Source organism: Stegodyphus dumicola, chromosome 4 (genome assembly GCF_044657685.1).
Source record: "Stegodyphus dumicola isolate Sdum_Otavi_A_Nest chromosome 4, ASM4465768v1".
NCBI classification, from domain to species: domain Eukaryota; kingdom Metazoa; phylum Arthropoda; class Arachnida; order Araneae; family Eresidae; genus Stegodyphus; species Stegodyphus dumicola.
Genome location: NC_140771.1, coordinates 252,714,795 through 252,735,330, shown reverse-complemented (window position 1 = coordinate 252,735,330; position 20,536 = coordinate 252,714,795). Strand labels below are relative to the sequence as shown.

The window sequence follows — 20,536 nt, the reverse complement described above, 5'->3', positions numbered from 1 at the left end:
AAAAATTCTGATTTCGTCAAATAAAATAACTTATTAGTTCTGCAGTTAAACAAAAGACCTAGTGAAAGAACAGAAGGGTATAAAAGTTTCTTAGTCATTCGTAGTCATTAACGATTAGCACGACGCACACTCATTAAATTTATTCTACGAAACGGATATATTAGGGTTCTCGGATATGAATTACATCTCCAAATGAATTGAGTTAACGACATATCATTACGTGATTGAATAATGAATTCTCTTGAGTCTTGAAACGAATGACAAGAATTTGAAGAGAACTGCTTTCTATTCATTAATCAGAATAAGCTTAATATTTTAAAATACTTTTATGAAGAATGTTTAATACATTTAAATTTTAATATTCTTTATTAAACTTTCATTGCCTCATTCAAAATCCTCAGCATCAGTATAAAAATAAATCTGATGTTGATACGATGTCTTTCTTTACGGCCTATTAAATTATGTAAATTTTTTGCTCCATTTCGTTTAAACTTATTTACTCGAATTTCATAAGACATATATTTCTCATTCAATAAATAAGTTTTGATTTTGCCACAAAAAAAAATGTGTATAATAAGCTGTGCAGGAAAGTCATGTGGTTTACACATTAGTTTTCTTTTGTTTTCATTTAGGTTTGCTGATGTAAAAGTAAAGGGATCCCACTTACTTTCGCGGATGCACTTATAGAAGCAGAAAACATGAAAAAACAACGAAAACCTCGCCTGGATTCACTTTTAACCTTCAGACCTTCCACCTGATAGTCGAAGGAACTCGAACGAACTTTCAATTACACCGTGAAAGTACGCAGTAGGGAAGGAGAGAACTACTTACTAATAAAATATGCAAGCTTATGTATATGTTACCAGCAAAGTCTGAGTCCAGCATTTTATAGAATGCCGGAAACTGGCCGGCAATGTATGAAACGATCAAATACTTTACACACTGCCTGAAGCATTCTATAGGATGCCAAATGACAAACAGGCAAAGTATAAAATAACCTCTGGTTCGCTTCAAAAACCGAAAGCATAATTCACAAGTGCACATCAGTATCGCCACTGGAGGAGAAGATTAAAAAATAGACCAATGAGCTTCCATTGCTGTTGTGACGCGGAATCTTTGAAACTGTGCATACGAACGCATGTTTTTGTTTACGTTTTATTTTGCATTTGTTTCGCAGTTATAATTGTACGACCATATAAATGCTGCTATCATTTGAATAAAAAGTATCATACTGCTTTTTTTTTTTTTTTTTAAGTTTATTTAATCGCCTACATTTTACTTTCGCGAAACTTATCACACACTGATATTCGGATCAATGTTCATGGCACATTATCGCTCGTCAGATCGAGAAAATGGCTCAAACTACAATTAGCCTCGAATACTTTAATAATTTACTAAAACCTGTGGATTAAGAGAATTCAAGTGTACAATACTTTTATCGAGCTGAGAATAATTGATTAATAAGTATTACAATGAATCTAGTATTTTCTCATCTCAAAGTGCTGGATTTACATATAAGCTGCACAAGCTGGAGCTAAATTGTACCATAGTTCCACATAAAAAAATTGACTCATACCCCTCATAAAGGGCTCTATATCTCAAAAAGCTTAAATCCGGTCCTGTTCGGGTCACCAAGGGGAGATATTTGTAGGGGTGTATAAACTTGGTGAGTTTGTGGTTCTTTTCATATATCTTTCATGTGTGTAAGTGAAGTACCTTTGAAAATATAGCTTTTTCAAAACGAATGAATTATTTATGCTAACCCTGTATAACGTCGTTTCACATCAAAAAAACAGTAATTTAGTATTCTAGTTGAGATACCACTTATTATTTACTAAGAGTTTAGATTGCACTCTTACAATCTAAGCTATTGCTAAAGATTAGTTAGAGATTCGTTAAGCACTTACTGAAACAAACTCGTCTGTGATCTTTCGCATCCAGCCTCATACAGCGTTTGGTGCAATAGGCAACATTTCTGCAGTCCAAGCACTTGATCTTTGCAGCTCTCATGCAGTCTGCTGCATTGCAAATTCCCAAAGGACCCACTGTAAGTTTTAAACAGTAACGAAATTACACATATGCATGTTAGTGAACATATCGATCTAAAGCATAAAAATGAATGAGGATTATATAAAATATAATAGAGTGATATATAAATATGATGTTATATCAATTTTAAAAGGCATTTACGTTGCAGAGTCATTAGGTTAATTGGAAGCAGAAAAGATGAAAAATATGCAACCGCCTTCGCCGGGAATCAAACCACGGACCTCTGAAATACCGGCTCAGTGTGCAGAACCACTACACCACGAAGGCACGCTAGGGAAGTGGGAGAAATACTTTATAACGCACGCCTATTTATATAAGTTGATTCATAAATTCTAAGGTATTTAGATGAATTTTAAGTTTATTTCAATAATTTATTCCTCAATTTCGGTATCAGTAAAGATACATTCTGCATTCGAGGACATAAAATGAAAACTGAAAACAAGATAAATTTGACTTTCAAAATACTTCGCTACGACATGAAAAAATCCTTCAAAAATGGGAAAAAAAAAAAAAAAAAAAAAAAAAAAAAAACCGAAAGTTTTCAGATTTTACATTAGGGGCGTTTTTTTTTAATGTTTTGTATGTTAAATTTATTTATTAAATATCATGTTCTTCGCATTTAAATCGTAAAATTCAATTGAAGAGCAATACTGCAAAATAATTTAAAAGAGCATATCTTTAGAATTTCCGATACACAGTTGGATATAATTTTTTTTAATTTTTTTTGGTTTGTACAGTGTTGCCTTTGCTCGTTTTCAAATCTTGAGTTTGTTAATCAAAAATTCGTTAAAATTTTACAAAATATTAAATAGATAATAAAACAAATTTCAAATTTTGGCTTCCAGCTGCCCATATTCGAGTGGAGGATTACGTTATTCTAAATTGGAGGGCTCTAGGTACCGTCTTTTTTTCACAGTGCGAGAGACATACATACATTCATGCAGTTTCTTCATTATTTAATTTCTTTCAATATAATACAGGGCGATAATATTGGGTGGCAACCATTTGAAAACTGAAACGCTGTTTATAGTGAATCAACGCAAAATGCCAAAACGAAAAATAATAGCCCTTCTGGGCTAACGCCCTTTAGGCTAAAAATGTCCATAATTTAATGTTATCAATAGAATAAAAAGTGCAATGGACAGTAATTGCTATTGTGAAATTAATCATTAATTAATGTAATGAAAAGCAAACATGTAATTAGGAAATATGAACATAAATTAATGCAATAAACAGAGTTAAAAACGCTCCTTAAACAGAGTTAAAAACGTTCCTATTAGTAATTATGCAATAAATAATATTATATTTAAGCATTCTAAATAGGAATTGCCTTTATCACATGCGATTGAACTACAGTTTATTCGAAAAACTTGTACTCTTGTTTAGGCTAACTGAAAGTAAGTTTGCTTTTAACTCCGTTGCACGAAGTAAAAAGGAAGTGTTGTAATCTCGAAAAGTTTCAGGCAGCATATTTCAACGAAAATATCCATTTAATGCAATTTAACGATGTTTTTGCGTGATATCTGTACGTAAGGAAAGAATAAGATACTCTTTTCCTCCCAAAAAATTATAAAACTGCTTTAAAATGAATTCTGAAGAGAATTTTTCGTGGCGTCTGTACGAGCGTATGTACGTACGTGCGTACGTACGTATCTCGCATAACTCAAAAACGAACAGCCTCAGAACGTTGAAATTTTGTATACAGGACTGCTATAACATGTAGATGTGCACCTCGTATTTTGGTTGCAATCGGCCGCACCAAACGTATATAAATATATTTATATATATATATTTATATATATATATTCACTCTGTTACCCGGCTCAGTGATCTCAGTTTCTTTACTCTTATAAGTTTGTAAATTGCATATTTTTTGCTTTAAAAATGATTGAATTATGTTGTTCTTATCCTCCGGTTAAGGATTTTATGCCTTTAGTAAATCTGTGTGCAATATTTTTAGAATTATCAGCAAGTTTAAAGTTGTTTAATTGCCGCTAAGCCTGTTTTTAATGGCGGCCATTGATGTTCACATTTGAAACAGGAGACTAGTGGATTTGTTGCCAATCTAGAGAAACTTAGCTTCCCAACAACAAAGATAACGCATTCATTTATTATTGCCGATTAAATCATGCTTAATTCTTTCTGGAATTTTTTCGAGGAAATAAGTGTTTGAGAATTACTTCGTAATTTTTAATATAGATATTTTGAGTTTTTATGTATATTTGCCTTCTCGCGAAGTGAGAACTGAATTAATTGAATGAGAAATACTCAATCGTTTGTGAAAAACTGTTTCTTCTTTGTTTTGTTTGCTTAATTTCTTTTATACGTCGTTCTAGCTTTATTATAGTATTTGAATAGAACATGTGGCAACGATTCGATAATTCTATTCTTTAAATGATATAAATTTTGTGCATTATGAGTTATAATATGAACGAAGTATATACGTTAACTGTTATATAATTATTGGATCATATAACAGTTAACTTAATTTCCGTTATATATAGTTATTATATAAGTTAAGTATTATATAATTATTAATACTGTTAAGTGAATCTAGCGCCAGAGTGTCGCTATGGTAAACAAATACTAGAGTGAATTTTAAAACAATGCATTTATTCTATTGTGGTTTATGCGCTGTCGGCGAAGTAGATTTAATTCAATCCAATAAGTTTAAATGAAATGCAAGAAAAATGCGTATAATTTAATATTTCAATACAAGGAAGTCATGTGGTGTACATATCAGATTTTTTTATATTTGTGTTTTAGCATTATAAGCATTAATAATTTTCAATTTTTCCTCCGTTACGATCGTTATGTTAACATAGTACCAACATACCACCTACCATAGTTACAGTAGCTTGCAAATGTTGCCATTACAAGAAGCTTTACTTCTCAGCCAACTGGCAACAGTCATTTTTCAGAGTCTTGCTAATCGACATCATATGAAATCTTTAACTTATCTTTCACTATCGTACCTGTTTGGCAGCTTCAGTTATTTAAAAACAGTAAATAAACTTCTTTGAAATTTTTCTCCATATTTTACTTGTGTAACTCGACGGCTCAGTTTTCACTTCGTGGTAAGGCGAAAATACGTAAAAACTAAAATTATTTTCATTAGAAATTGTAAAATCCAGAAAACCCTAAAACAGCAAATACAGTTGAACCTGTTAATTATTTTTTACAATTAAAATTACATTTTATAAATCAAAAGAAATTCCTCCAGCGGGCACGAAAACAAAATTTTCGGTACAAATAATTAGAAGTTAACTTTTCGTCCCATTGTGCAAAAATACACTGAAATTGGTGCATCAACATGCCAACTTCACTGTGCGACTAAAAGTTTCAAATGTAAGCAAATGGCGGTCTTGTTAAGCTCGGGACCACTTTCACAACTTTTAATTTTTTTATAATTCTACAACTATGGCATGCAGATTAATTAAAGGCATAAAAGCCTTAACCGGAAGATAACAACAACATAATTCAATTACTTTTGAAGCAAAAAATGCGGAATTTACCTACATAAAAGTATTAAAAACCTGAGCTCGCCGAGCTGGGTTAGATAGTGATCTGTGTATATATTTATATACTTTTGGTGCAGCCGATTGCAACCAAAAAGGGCTGTATATATTTACCAACATATAAGGTAAAAAAAAAAAAAAGAGCTCACTAAGTCAGGTTAAGAATGTGGGTATATACATCTTCCTCAGATAAGATAATCAAAATTTCTATTCCTTTTGAACTCAAACTTAAATACATACGTTTGGTGCGGCCGATTGCATCAAAAAGGGATGTGCGGAACTACAATGGTGGCCAAAATTGTGGACACTTTTGGAAATTTTTATGTTTTTCAACTTTGTATGCTTATAGAAAACGTTACGTTTCACAAAATGCAAACTTGTATATATCATTTTAAAGAGAATTTATTACTGAATTCAATTTAAAACACAAAATTGCATTATTTGCAATACAAAAAAGTTCGATAATAGTTATCGATATACACTAGATAGTGATGATTCCAGTGAGTTATCAGTACATAGTAGAGTACCCTTTATTTTTTATTACAGCTTCACATCGACGTTTCATTGAGCTGACAAGAGTTTTAAGCTCTTCTTTCGTTATTACATGATGCCAGGAAACAATTATAGCCTCAATTATTTCCCTTTTATTTGATGGGCGCCTCATTCGGACAAGAGTTTTCAAACGGTGCCACAAAGTTTCGATAGGATTGTGGTCAGGACTGTTTCCTGGCCATGACAACAATTTAATGCTCTTTGTACGAAACCTTCTTTCGATATTTTGGCCGTGTGGCAAGGGGCAGAATCCTGCTGAAAAATAAACGAAGCATTGTTGGAAAAGAGATCTCTGATGGAAGGTAGAATGTTTGGTTCTAGAATAATGTCAATGTATTTTCTGGCATTCAATGTCCCATCGATGACAGGAAGGCAACCAATACCATCTGCTGACATGCATGACCGAATCATAACACTAACTAGATTCTTCACAGTTGCTTGAATGCAGACAGGATGTAGCTCTTCTCCTATTCTACGTCTTACATATTTTCTCCCATCACTACCGAATAACGATATCTTAGTTTCATCACTCCACATAACTTGTGACCATTGATCATCTGTCCAATTAATGTGTTCCTTTGCCCACTGTAGTCTTTTTTTTTTTTTTTTTTTTTTTTTCGTTACGGAAAATTAAGATAAGGCTTGTTTCGTGGAATTCTACCTCTCAATCCAACATCTGTTAATCTTCCCCTGATTGTTCTTGAACTGACAGAAACACCAGCATCATTCAGATCACTTCTGTTGGCCGCTGATGACATTTTTCTATCTCAGAGACATAGTATTTTTATTCTTCTGTCATCAATAGATGTGGTGCACCTTTTTCGGCCTTTTCCTTCTTTGTTTTTTATTGAATTTGTCTCCTGATATCGTGAACAAAACTTTCGGACTCCAGATGTAGTCACTGAACCACCCATCTGTCTTGCAATTTCAGCATAGAAAAGACCACTTTCTCGTAACACAATAATATTACATTCTTTCTAGGTGTCCAATCTACTCTTTTATTTGATGTCATTGCTTCTTAACTAAGCATTAAAAATTTTTACAAAAATTCCTACTTGTAATTGCAGTGTATAAGAAACAGGTCCTTCTGCAGAACAAAGCAAAATAATGAATTTGGTTCTCAGAACAAGAACAGTGATTGGCCAGGAAAGCTAGACATTACAAACCACTTCATAACTGTTTTTTTATTTATATTAAAGTACATATAACTTTTTTCGTATTGCAAATAATTGAATTTTGTGTTTTGCATTGAATTCAGTAATAAATTCCCTTTAAAATGATATATGCAAATTTGCATTTTGCGAAACGTAACATTTTCTATAAGCATACAAAATTCAGAAACACAAAAATTTCCAAAAGTATCCACAATTTTGGCCACCACTGTAGATGTTATAGTAGACCAATGGACAAAATTTGAACGTTCAACTGCTAATCGCGTTTGAGTTATGCGAGGTACATACCTAAGTACTACGTTCATACGTACGCACAGACGTCACGAAAAGTAAAACCCCTTTTGAACGCTTTTTAAATCCACTTTACATTCAATTTGGGAAAACAAAAGTCACAAAAAATCGTCTAAATGGATTCGAGAGCGGTATAAATGAATATTTTCTAAGCAATGTAATACCCAAAATGTTTCGCGATTACTATACTTCCTTTAGATAGTATAAGGAAGTAAAAATGATAAACAAAAAAGCAATATACTCTTACCTGAATCAAATTAAAATGCTTATTTGGACTACAAGAAAATGTAAAATTTTCGAATATCCGATTTCGCAATGATTTTACTTCGCCGGATCCTCAAGTTCTCTCGTAATCGTGTTACTGAATCATATTTTAATAACTATTTTCTTAAAAATCAGGGCCTTTAGCTTCATTAATTGAGCAAACACATATGGCTAAAAATGTAAAACCATTTGTTTGAACTTTATAAAAGTACTTAATTTTAAGTACCTATAAGACTCTATTTCTCAACGTAAAGCTTTTGACAAAATTATATTTTTAAACGTCGCCCACGCTATTAACAAAATTTCATTTTCTTCAAACGAGTAGACGCTTTAGGATATTAGCATAATTATGAGCAGTATTAAAATCTGAACATTAATTATTCTTTTAATTTGTCAAACAAAAGCAAACTGCGCAGATATTTTTTTATATTCGTTAAATAAGGAAATATCCTTAATAAAATAGCAAAAAAATTTTGTTTATCGGCAAAAGAAGTTGGGATCCCTTTAATTTTATATGTGCAAATCTTAATGAAAATAAAAAATCTGATGCGCACACCATTTTTACTGCATTTCATTCCACCATACACACTTTTTGCTGCATTTCATTTCATTAAGGATCTATTTCTCATTCGAACAATTCAGTTTGCACTTTACGGCAAGATAAAATTATATAAGTACATCAGCGGTAAAGTCACTGAACACTGGTAGTTCGGTCCGAGGTTCGAATCCCGCGAACGGGCTGGCTGCAGGGTCGATTTCGTGGTTTTCCCCATGTGTAGCGTGTATACGAGCCAGTTTCCCTTAGAAAGTCCTCCACGACGGCATCCCTCCCCTTAAGCAGATAGCCAATAAACCATACCAAAACCAACACCAACAAAAATACATGAAATTTCGAAACATCTTCATTAAAAATTGTAAAAAATATAAAACACCACATACAGTTAAAACAGTTAAAAAAAAACAATTTTTACAATTAAAATCAGAGATTCTATGCCAAAACAAGCAATTCCGCCAGCGGGCAGCAAGGCAGTTTTCTGGTACACAAAACTGAAATTTCACTTTTTGTCCTACTCGGCAAAAAGACACTGAAGTTGTGCACCGACTTAACTCGTTATTCTACTAGTGAGTGTCAAATGCTAGAAAATGGCAGCTTCGTTAAGCTTAGTAGCACTTAAGCAACTTTTAATTTTTTTATTATTCTACAACTACTGCATGCAGATTAGCTAAAGGCATCTAACTCTTAACTGGAACATTAGAGCAACATAATTCGATCACTTTTACAGCAAAAAAAAAAAAAAATGCATAATTTACCAACATATAAGAATAAAAGGAAAAGGGAGATATCTCCCTTTTGGTTACAGTCAGTTATAACAGTCCCATATACAAAATTGCAGCGTTCTGAGTCTACTCGTTTTTGCGAGTGCGTACGTACAGATGTAAAGAAGGAAAAATCTCATCTGAAGCCATTTTAAATCCATTTTAACAATCCGTTTTGGGAAAAGAGTCTTTTATTTTGTCCATACGTACAGATGTCAGCAAAAATGTGGTTTAAATGGATTCGAGAGAGACTAAATGGATATTTTTATTGAAATATGATAGTCGAAATTTTTTGAGATTACAATTCTTCCTTTACTTCCTTTATAAGGAAGTAAAAATAGTAAAGAATCTGTGTTTTAAATGTTTCTTTTATTTTTACTCTTTTAAATGCTAAATTTTCCATTTCAAAATGCTAGTGGAAAATAACGGAATTACTTAATAATTTAAAATGAAATACTGCAAACTTAGCTTTTACACTTTTCAAATATGTTTAATATCCTAATTCTATTGCTAGTACATCTAGTCAAATCTAGCGATAAGTAATGGTAGCGCACATTAAAGAATTTTTTGTACTTCATATATGCAAAGAAGGAGTATTTCATTTAAGTGCCACCTTAGAATTGTACTGTTGATGTAAAATGGCATTTAAATATCCTTTTTATGAAATATTTTCATAATTATGTAATACTGTAATGCAAATTGTTCTGCAACTAACAATGCTCAAGTCAAATAATTTACATTTTATTAGATTCGAAGCTGAGAAATATATGAAGGCAATTTATTTGTTCAACTAAATAAATTATCTTGCAGTTCGAAACAATTTTTGAACTCAATGATGATTTATTTTCTTTCAATTCATAACAATTTCAGTTTAATTTGTGAGAGCTAATATGAAATTTATCACTAGCATTAATTTGAATAGAATTTTAATATTACACAGAACGATATGATAGTTTCTCATTAAAATAATGCATCTTGTAATTCCTTGGAATGAAATAAAACATTTCAAGGAATTATAAGACTGTAAACTGTTTTACATACAATCAGGGGTTTTTACTTCCTTGTACAAAGTAAAGCAAGTATTGTTATCGCGAAAGATTTCGGGTATCATATCAACGAATATATCCATTTTGACGGCTTTTGAATCCATCTGAATGATGTTTTTGTGTGAGATCTGTACGTATGGACAGAATAAAGGGCTCTTTCCCAAAACGGGGTGTAAAATGGATTTAGATTACATTCTTTCGTGATGTCTGTACGAAAGTAGGCTTGTATCTTTCACAACTCAAATAGCCTCAGAACGCTGAAAGTTTTTATATGGGACTGCTATAACATGTACTTGTGCACCTCCCCTTTTCATTGCAATCGGCCTCACGATATTCCTACACTATTAACCGGCAAGGTAGATTCAGAATGTCCGTTCTTATATGTTCGTAAAGTGTGATGTTTGGCATTAAAAGTTTTAGAGACATTAGTTCGTTTTAAGAGACTTGGAAAATGAGCAGTTACCCTCGCCGGGAGCCGGGACTCAAACCTCGATCTCTCGAATACCCGCCGAACGTGCTTACAGTTACACCACGAAGGCATGCTGAAAGGAAGGAGAAAATACTTTATAAAGTGATTGGATTATGCTGTTCTGATGTTCCGGCTAAGGGGTTAATGCCTCTAGTTAATGCAATAGTTGCAATAGTTGCATGCAATAGTTGTAGAATTATCAACAGTTAAAAGTTCAAGTCGCGCTAGGCCCTACCAGGCTGCCATTTGTTTACATTCGAAACTGTTATTAGAATAATGAATTAAATCATTTGGTACACCAACGTGACTGTCTTTTTGGACAATGAGACCAAAAGTTAACTTTGAACTTTGTATACCGAAAATTTGGTCTTCTTGCCCGTTGACCGAATTGCTTGTTTTTACGTAAAAACTCTAATTTTAATTTGCAATTTTTTTTTTCTTTTTAAATCTGTTTTTAACAGTATTTGGTGTTTTAAGTTTTTCCTCTCGGAGTGGTTTCCACAGTGGGACCAGAAGGAAACTTAGTTTTGTGCATCGAAAAATCTTGCCCTCTGGCCGAATTGCTTGTTTTTGCTTAGAAACTGTAATTTTAATTGTAAATTTTCTTTTAAACTGCTTTTGACTATAGTTGGTGTTTTATGTTTTTGTGTATTTTTCAATTTTTATTGAAGAAGTTCTTAGTTTTTATGTATTTCTGCCTCGCCACGAATTGAGAACTGAATTGATGGAGTGAGTGAGTGAGAGATTATGGCGCAAAACCAAAGATGATTATAGCGCGAGATGGGTTGATTACAATTGACGAAATTAAAATACAATAAATAAAAACAAGTAGACAAATGTACCAAATCCAGAGGATGAAGTCATATAAAAACAAGTTAAAAGCACGCATTAAAATTCAAGACACAATCTTCAAAACAAATTACATTAGGTAATAAAAGCCAGTCTCTTTTAAATAATAAAATAAATTACAATTGACCTCTCTTCCGATTAAACGGTCGAGAGGTAAGTCACAGCTATTAAAATATTTCTGGCGAAGACTATTAAAACATGGACACTCAATTAAAATATGACGAACAGATAAACAAACATTACAATTAAAACGCACAGGCTCATTTTCAGCTTGGAGAAGATAGTTATGTGTCACTCTAGTGTGACCAATTCTGAGGCTGAAGTGATGGAATAAGAAATACACTCAATGAAATTCGTGGAAATAAAAGTTTAAATGAAGTGCAGAAAAACTTTTTTATAATTTAAAAAGCCGTACAAGGAAGACACCAGATATGTTTTCAATATGAAAGCCGCTTGAAAGTGATAAACAAATGGAATAATGCGTCTTGTTAGTACATAATTATTCAATGCTGTTTATCATACACCCATACCATTCTTTCGCAAGTGTTCACCCCTTTTTTTATGGAGCCATATAATTAGTTTTATCTTTTCAGATTATAAATCTATCGAGTACTATCAAGTACTATCTTTTTCGTTTTAAGCATAAACTATTCATAAGCAGCCTGTTTTGTTATCCTTGTTTCTCATTTAATTTTTACAGAATTTAAAATAAAATTGAATGAGAATATTTCCGGGGCGATGTTTACATCGAATCAAAACAAATTGTTCACTTCTTCTTATTCTATTTCTAGCGGTGCTTTTGAAAGGCTTTTATCTGCTTTTTATCTATTCAAATTTGGAGATAATCCTATTAACATTGTTTAATTGTTTACCATGTGCAGGAAAAGAAGTGTAAAGGTACTTACCATACGCTGGCGGCTTTTGTTTCTTGAAAACTGGAGGTTCTAAAAAAATGATAAAAAGGCCAAACATATTTTAATTTATTCAGAAACAAATAAAGATAGAAAATATTCAGAATACTTTTTTTTTTAATTTTGAAAGCAGTAAATTAATTTGATTATTGTTATCAATTATAAATTTCTATTTTTTTAAGAAACGGTTTATGATACATAATACATTAAATTACTTTCTTCGGCTTTTTAACCCCAAAACATTCCTTAATTTCGATGTAGAAAACTCCCAGTATGTGGTTTCTTTTAATGTAATGATTATTTTAATCTTCTTAAGCTCAGCCAAAAAAAGGGAGGGAAATATTATTTGAAGAAGGAAGCATTCATGAATGTTACCTTCAGATTTCATTTTTCTTCTTTTCAGATAGCACGTTTTATTTGACTAATTGCCACAAAAGTGGTTTTGCTTTGTAGATACTTTTCAACTTTAATGGTGAATTTTGCAACGAATGCATTTGTATTTTTGATCGTAGGTAAAATATGCGTGAATCGTAATATGCTTTTACAATTATTCATCGCATCTTGTTCTGAGCATAGGACAGTTTTCAAAACGTCCTGGTATTGGTGATTCAGCTTTCAAAACAATCACGGTGATTCAGCTTTCAAAACAATCACCTTAAAAACAAACGCATAACTGTCCATTATTTAAATATTTACTCGAAATGCATCGTAAATTGGTTTCAACTCAGCGCTTATCCTATTTCATACTGAAAAGGTGGTCTGGTATTTGGAGACAATAGCATAAAGCATTGAAAGTCGTAACAACAATATTTGAATCTTAGTGAAATTCAAAATTATTCTTCTGGTTATGTTTTCGTGCTCATGATTCCATAATCCATTTCAGAAAACATGCATTAATATTTATACCATCTATAAATTTATGTTTACAGCTTAGATCCAATTTACTAATTGGGTTGTAGAATCATTAGGTTATTTTGAAGCTAATGATTCTACAACCCAATTAGTAAATTGGATCTAATTGGATAAATTGGATCCGGTAAGATGTGCAACATCCTCCCCGAGACTCCTCAACATACTTACGCGTATACGCGTTGAGTATGCTTCCAATTACGCCATAAAGACATGCGGAAAGGAGGGAGAAAATACCTTACATATTCCCCCTTTTAAAAGGCGATCACGGATTAGCGAAACCTATCACCAAATGCTGATACTGATGAATTATTCTCTACCACTTTTTAGTCAGTCATTAGATTAGAGTCATTAGGTTTTTATGAAACAGAAGACGTGAAAAATATTCAGTCCTCTAGCCGGGACTCGATTTCTGGACAGCTCAAATACGTGTCGAGTATGACTCCAGTTACTGGATGCAGATCTTATGTTATGCAACATTTTCCCGTGGAGATGCATCGAATATGCTATGCTTTTGCCGTCTTGTTTACGTGATATTTATAACCACATATTATAGTCATGAGAACAATAATTACTAGAGAGAAGATATCGTGAAGAAGGTAGAGTAAGAATTTGATTGTCCACTTGATTTTGACCGTTTAACTTAAGAGAAATTCAATCAGAACTCTTGCAAATGAGAACTAAACAGTTTTCTTTATTTTCCCCATGGATATTTTCTACACTGTAAATTTCAAGAATCAAACTTGATCGAGAATAAAAGTACTCATGAAACACAAACATTAGGATTTAATGGACTGTAGCTTTATTTCTGTTTGGATGGACACTCTTGCCAGCGCATACGTGCGCCTCCCAGCACGCAATCAAGCACAATAATGGCAGCTAGCTAGCCACGTTGTCGTTTTCTCTCATCGTGGTTGCCAGATCACTTCTGCCTTGATAAAACTATTCGAAATGGTCCACCAGCGGTCGAGCGGTAAAAGCCGCTGAACACTGGTAGTTCGGTCCGAGGATCGAGTTCCGGCGAACGGGTTCGTGGTTTTCCCCATGTAGAACATGGATACGAGACAGTTTCCCTTAAAAAGACCTCCAAGGGGCATCCCTCCTTTTCCGTGTAGTGCCTAAGGGCGAAGTACGCAATAAGCAAAATATTTAGAATTGGATAATTCAGTATGAATAAGTCTGTATTTTTGCTGTAAACTGCTGATAAAAGGGGATCGCTGAGAAAAATGTACTTCTGCTAGAATAATGCACTCGTGATTTGCCAAAACTTATACCATTATATTTAGTTTTTATGAAACCATGTCACTCATGTTTCGGAATAACGTCAAAATGTTCCTTTTTTTGAAGCGATTACCATCATAAATGCTAAACATTTTATGATAGTGACATATATCAAAGAAAAGTTATTTCTTAGGACTTTGGAGCTATTACCACGAGCAATAACCAATGTTGAACAACTATCTTACCGTCATTTGAAATAAACCTGGCTCAAACAAAAAATGCGAGTTTTGATAAAAATTTGTAAAACTCTATATGAAATTGTTTGAAATACTATGCCATCATTGTAAAATAAAAGCTAAAGGCAATTTTATCTTTATAATGTTGTTGACCCTTTAACACTAAAAAGATGCGACACTTAGTCGAGAATGATACATAAAATTTTATAAAGAAAATTGATTAAATTTTAAGACAATAGAGGGCATATTATAAAACAGAATAATTCATACCAAGCAAAAAAATGTGGACTCATTAATTCGAAAAGGAATTCAAATTTAATAGTGCAAGCGAAGTATAAATTTTTGTAAATATCTAAGTATCAATTCAGAAGACAAACAACAAAAATCAGCGTTATATTTACAAAATTTCCACAGGACTAGTTTCGATGGTTTTACCGAATCACCGTCCTCAGCTGCAAAACCGCAAATGAACAAGATAGGAAAAAATGATTAGATTAGAAAGCATGGACAAGAATAAGCAAGTGGCGCCATCTGTTGGTGAAACCAGAACTAAAACATAATTTCTTTAAAGGCCGAAGGCAAATTTGGATTGGAATTAGGATCGTTAACTAGAACAGAAAGATTTTTATGAATGTGAAATGCCTCTAGAAAATCCAGTTCTCCAATGGAAGATGTTTTTTGAATAATTTTGGCAGCAGAAAAATTGAAAGTGTGATTTTCGGACCAACAATGTTGCGCAACAGAAGACTTCTGTGTTTCCTTTTTTCTAACATATGCCTCATGTTCCTTGACGCGAAATTTTAAGGCTCTCTTAGTTTGGCCAATGTAAATTAAACCACAATGGCAAGGAATCCTATAAATATCCCAGGAATTCATATCCGGAATGGGGTCCTTAAGTATGGAACTCAGAATTTTATTGATGGGAGAATAAACAACCCGAAAGTCAAATTTCTGCAAAATATGTGCAACAGATGACTTTCATTGTACTTACAGAAATATTTTTTCTAAATTTTTTTGTGTTCTTTTTGACAACCCTTATTCTTCACTATCTCCTGTTCGGTAATTTCTAAGACAATTAAGCCTTTTGTAGTATCGAAAGAGGAGTTTTATCACATTACTCTTGAACAACTTTCCAAAGTCCAAGAAGTGTTGTAGGTCAAAGTTCGATAATCCGCTTTTTAAAAGTCCAAAACCTCAAAACTTCCATACTTTCAGGAGATTTATTATGTATATAAATGAAGGGTATGGGCTTTACTTATATACCTTCTAAATATTGTTCCATTTTTTTTCCAGGAAACTAACAGTGGATATTGACGTGTGGCTGCTTCCTTTGTCTTGATGCAGTTCCATTGATGGATGACACTGTGACTAAAGAGAAGGTATTTCATGTTTGAAATTGGGTACAAAATATGATCCTGATGGTATGTGGAGTTGATCTTAGCCTTTTTTTTTTTCGTTTTTGATTTGCCATTACGCGAAAAACTAGCAACAATCAAAAATCCCTTTGAAAACGTTTAGTAGATTCTTTGAACCATGTTCTTCCCGTTTTGATGATAATAAATGGATCTCTTTATATTGCAGTTATTTAAATATGCCCAAGATTCATCTACTGCGACAACACTTTTGTCCGGATAATTATTTCTCATAAATAATTAATTCTGCAGCGAGTTCTGCGTTCGGCGATATGTCGTGAAGAAGTACGTCCACGAGACTACCGGCTATTCTTCATCACAGATGCTCTTCGGTCGTGACCTTCGTCTGCCTTGTGATCTATTGTTTGGCCGCCCTCCGGATGCTCCTTCATCGTCTGAGGAATATATTCAAGATCTCCAGGCCCGGTTTGAAGTGATGCACAACTTTGCACGAGAGCGAATCAACTTGGCGACGGAGAAGATGAAGACACGATACGACACAAGAGCTACTGAACATCTATTCCACGAAGGAGACAAGGTGTGGTTTTGGAATCCGACTCGACGGAAAGGACTTTGCCCGAAATTACAGTCACCTTAGGATGGCCCGCACACATCCGCCGTCCTAACAGGCTGAATGACGTCGTGGTTCGGATTCGTCAGTCTTCGAACTCTAAACCTAAAGTCGTTCATTACGACAGGTTAGCTCATTACTATGGCCATAGTACGTAATGTAAATAATTGTTAATAGTATAAGACCATGGTCCTTTTTGTTTTTAAATGTGTATTTGATTTGATTTGTATTTAGTATTTGATTTGCATTTAGTATTTTATTTGTATTTGATAGCATTTGATTTGTTTTATTTGTTGCATTTATTGTTCATGTTGTTTATTATTGTAATGTAATGCTTATTAATGCATTTATGCCACAGTTGTAAGTTTAGCTTCCTGTCCAGGGATTGTACTGCCCGGGACGTGCAGTTCTTGGGAAGGGGGCAGTGTTACCAATTTGGTATTTAAAAAGCTAATGTTAGTTCAATTATAAATTAAATAGTTTCATTTCCCGCGCAGTGCAGCGCGTGACGAATATTAAAAGAAGAGACCTAAGCCGGAAAATTAAAAATACAAGAGCACGTGCATTTAACATTAAATAAATATGTCTTTTTGATTTCGAGAAAGTACCAAAAACTTCTCGCACGCGATTTAAAAATCTTATAAAAGGAGGAAAACCTCTCAGTTTGTAGTAGTAATTACTTAGTTTGTTGTTATTTAGAAAACTGCTCTTGTTGACTGTAGCGAATTCGCGGATTAGCTTTCTTTAGCTGTTTTGAATAACGTTCTATTGGACATTTGAGTAGTTAAAAGATAACTACTGTGAGATTTTGTCAAACTGCATGATAATTTGAGAAAATTTAAGCATTTCTGTTGTAATAATAATAAATTTATGTTTATTTTTCATCAGACTTGTGCATTCATTTCGTAACGAACCCGTACGCACGCAACAATATGATTAATGTGCAGTTAAAGGCGATATAAAATGTTTTACACTGCGTTACATGTAAAGAAGGAAATTAGACAGTAATTTTAAAATTATATACGTTATATGAATACATTCATAACAGCAGATTGAACACTTATATTCCAAGTTTCTTACCTATAAACAAGGTGGTTATGATTAAAGTTCCACTTTGAAATGGTCTTAAAAGGAAAACTACTAGTTATCAAACTTGGTAATCGTGTAAAGGAGGTCATGGGAATTTATTTCCCGCAAAAGAAAAAAAAAAAAAAAAGTTCAAAAGCTCACCACCTGAGAGGGGGAATGACGCTGTATGCAACATTGCTAAACGAAATAAAGGTCGAAATCTAACTTAACCTTTTTTTACACAGGTTTTACATGTTATATACCCTTAACACGTTGAGCGCCATGTCAGCCATGTGTGGCTGACACTAGACTTTCCGTTTAGGCCGCGTCAGCCATCTGTGGCTGACATTAGACTTTCCGTTTAGGCCGCGTCAGCCATCTGTGGCTGACATTAGACTTTCCGTTTAGGCCGCGTCAGCCATCTGTGGCTGACATTAAACTTTCCGTTTAGGCAGCGTCAGCCATCTGTGGCTGACATTAGACTTTCCGTTTAGGCAGCGTCGGCCATCTGTGGCTGACATTATAGACTTTCCGTTTAGGCCGCGTCAGGCATCTGTGGCTGACACTAGACTGTCCGTTTAGGCCGCATCGACCACCGCTGAATGACAGCGTGTAACATGATATATAACTATACAATTTACACTGTTTTATGGAATTACAGAAAAATTATTTAAAATTGACTTAATTTTGATTCATTACAGGACTAAAGAATTTCATTGAAACACGGTAGGCATAAAAAGGGTTCTCCATTATAGCTACTACAAAATGTGACAACTGTCTCAGTCTTTTTTCTAGCCATTATTCTACCAGCTTCAGTTGCATTTTTATTATAACATAATTTACAATATTTCCGTACTCCAGAGGCTTTTCCCGGTTTTCTTTGGAGTTTGTGTTGTCGTTTTTTAGATATTCTTGCATTTCTGTTCGATGGAATATCTTCTTTTTCACAACTTGTAAGGGATAGCGCTAATTCTTTCCGCACTTCAGTAATGCTAATTTTCTGCTTCGTAATATCTTTGCATAGAATGTAACTATTTACAAAACAGACTTAGCGCGTAACGTGTTGAATGAATGCCTATAGGAATCACGTCCCAAACGTAAACTATCTTCTACTGCGATAAGAATCGCTGGCCCTACAATACCAGCGCTTTTAAACGGCGCGCGTGGCCTGAACGGGATTACCTAAGAAATGCGCTTGGCGCTCAACGTGTGAAGAAACATTGACCTAAACCTCTCGCTTTGGAATTCCTTGCACAGATTAAAGTGGACAAACATTGGTCATGGAACATTTTTATGGACAGATGAGGCCCATGTTTACTCAAATGGCGATGTCAACATCCATAACTGCAAGATTTGTGCCAAACAAATCCCTCATGTTATCTACTCAGTTCCATTGCATTCTCCAAAAGTCACCGTTTGGTGTAGTATGACAACTAGTTTCATCATTGGACCATTTTACTTTGAAGAGCAGTCGACAGCTGGACGGATTATAGGCCGACACTTTCCCACTTCTTGGCCGCTTATCACCAGACCTCAACCCCTCTGTGACGTTTGGCTATGGCGTTATCTCGAAAGCAGTGTTTATGGTGATAATCCAAACAATTTGGTGGAATTGAAAGATGCGGTACACCGACATGTCTGTAACATTCCTCCTGATATGCTAAGAGCGGCTGGTAAGACTGCAGTAATACGATTTAACTTGCTTTCGGAAATCCTGCACGCCACATTGAACATGCTTTGTAACACATTTCAGAAACGATTAAACACATTTTAAACCGATGTCTTCATGTCTTATTCCGTTTAACAATATTGCATTCAGCGCCATTCCCCCCGATGGTGAACTTTTTTCCTCGGAAAATAAATTCTCGTGAACTGCTTTACACGATCACGGAGTTTAATAACATTTGGTCTAGTAGTTTTTCTATTATGACCATTTCAAAGTGGAACTTTAATTATAACCAACTTGTATTACGGAGAATTACATCAAAGACATATCTATACATACTTATGATAGGAGTGATTGCGGCCAAAGAGGATAAATTGTGTTTCATACTACAAATACGTATAAATTGGGTAGTGCGACACTCATTTTTGTATTACAGTCAAAAGTCGTTAATTCGGACACCCATAATCCGGAATGATCTATAATCCGGATCTCAAAGCTAAAAACTTTCTGCGCATGCGCCGCGTTGACACATGCGCATAGGCGTTTACGCGTGCGCGTTTAACGTATAACGGAAGGTATAAGCTAAAATTATACAATTATCTATTTCAGTTAATGTTGATGCTTGCGTTATTCCTTAATCTTCGAATTGGATGCAGCTTATTATTTTTTGCAGACTGTAAGAGCAATTTTATAAAAGTAAACTTGAACTTTCGATTATGTCAATTTCCGATTTAGGTTTGGAGGCAACTTCCCATTGATAAGTCTGTCTCCTGCCTGCTCAACAGTCATTCACTTATGCATTTTTTAAAAAAAATGTTTGGATTAATTTAATTTGCTAAATTTGTGAATTTATTTTCATGGATTGGTTTTGTACTTGATTTGCTTATGCTTCTGAATTTAAATGATATTGTAGATTAGTTCTAAAATTAAATCTTTTAAGTCTTTTATATGTTTACACATTTTTTTAAATCTTTTTGGCTTTAAATTTGCTTTTTTACGTGTTTGTTAAATTTAA

General features: G+C 33.8%; 1 protein-coding gene and 1 long non-coding RNA gene across 4 annotated transcripts in view; one reads left to right on the top strand and one right to left on the bottom strand.

Annotated features, from left to right (window-relative positions):
- The window catches only part of LOC118197650 (uncharacterized), a 79,801-nt gene extending 78,584 nt beyond the window's left edge, over positions 1–1,217 (top strand). Inside the window, exon 5 of the long non-coding RNA XR_004759635.2 lies at positions 633–1,217. This is a non-coding gene — a long non-coding RNA (uncharacterized LOC118197650). The remainder of the gene's footprint in view (positions 1–632) is intronic.
- The window catches only part of LOC118197652 (uncharacterized), a 388,162-nt gene that overhangs the window by 32,877 nt on the left and 334,749 nt on the right, over positions 1–20,536 (bottom strand). For all 3 annotated transcript variants that reach the window (XM_085816220.1, XM_085816221.1, XM_085816222.1), the window contains 2 exons: positions 12,433–12,471; positions 1,908–2,045 (listed from right to left, as the gene is read on the bottom strand). In XM_085816220.1, coding sequence (XP_085672346.1) covers positions 1,908–2,045; positions 12,433–12,471 — 177 coding nt within the window. The remainder of the gene's footprint in view (positions 1–1,907; positions 2,046–12,432; positions 12,472–20,536) is intronic.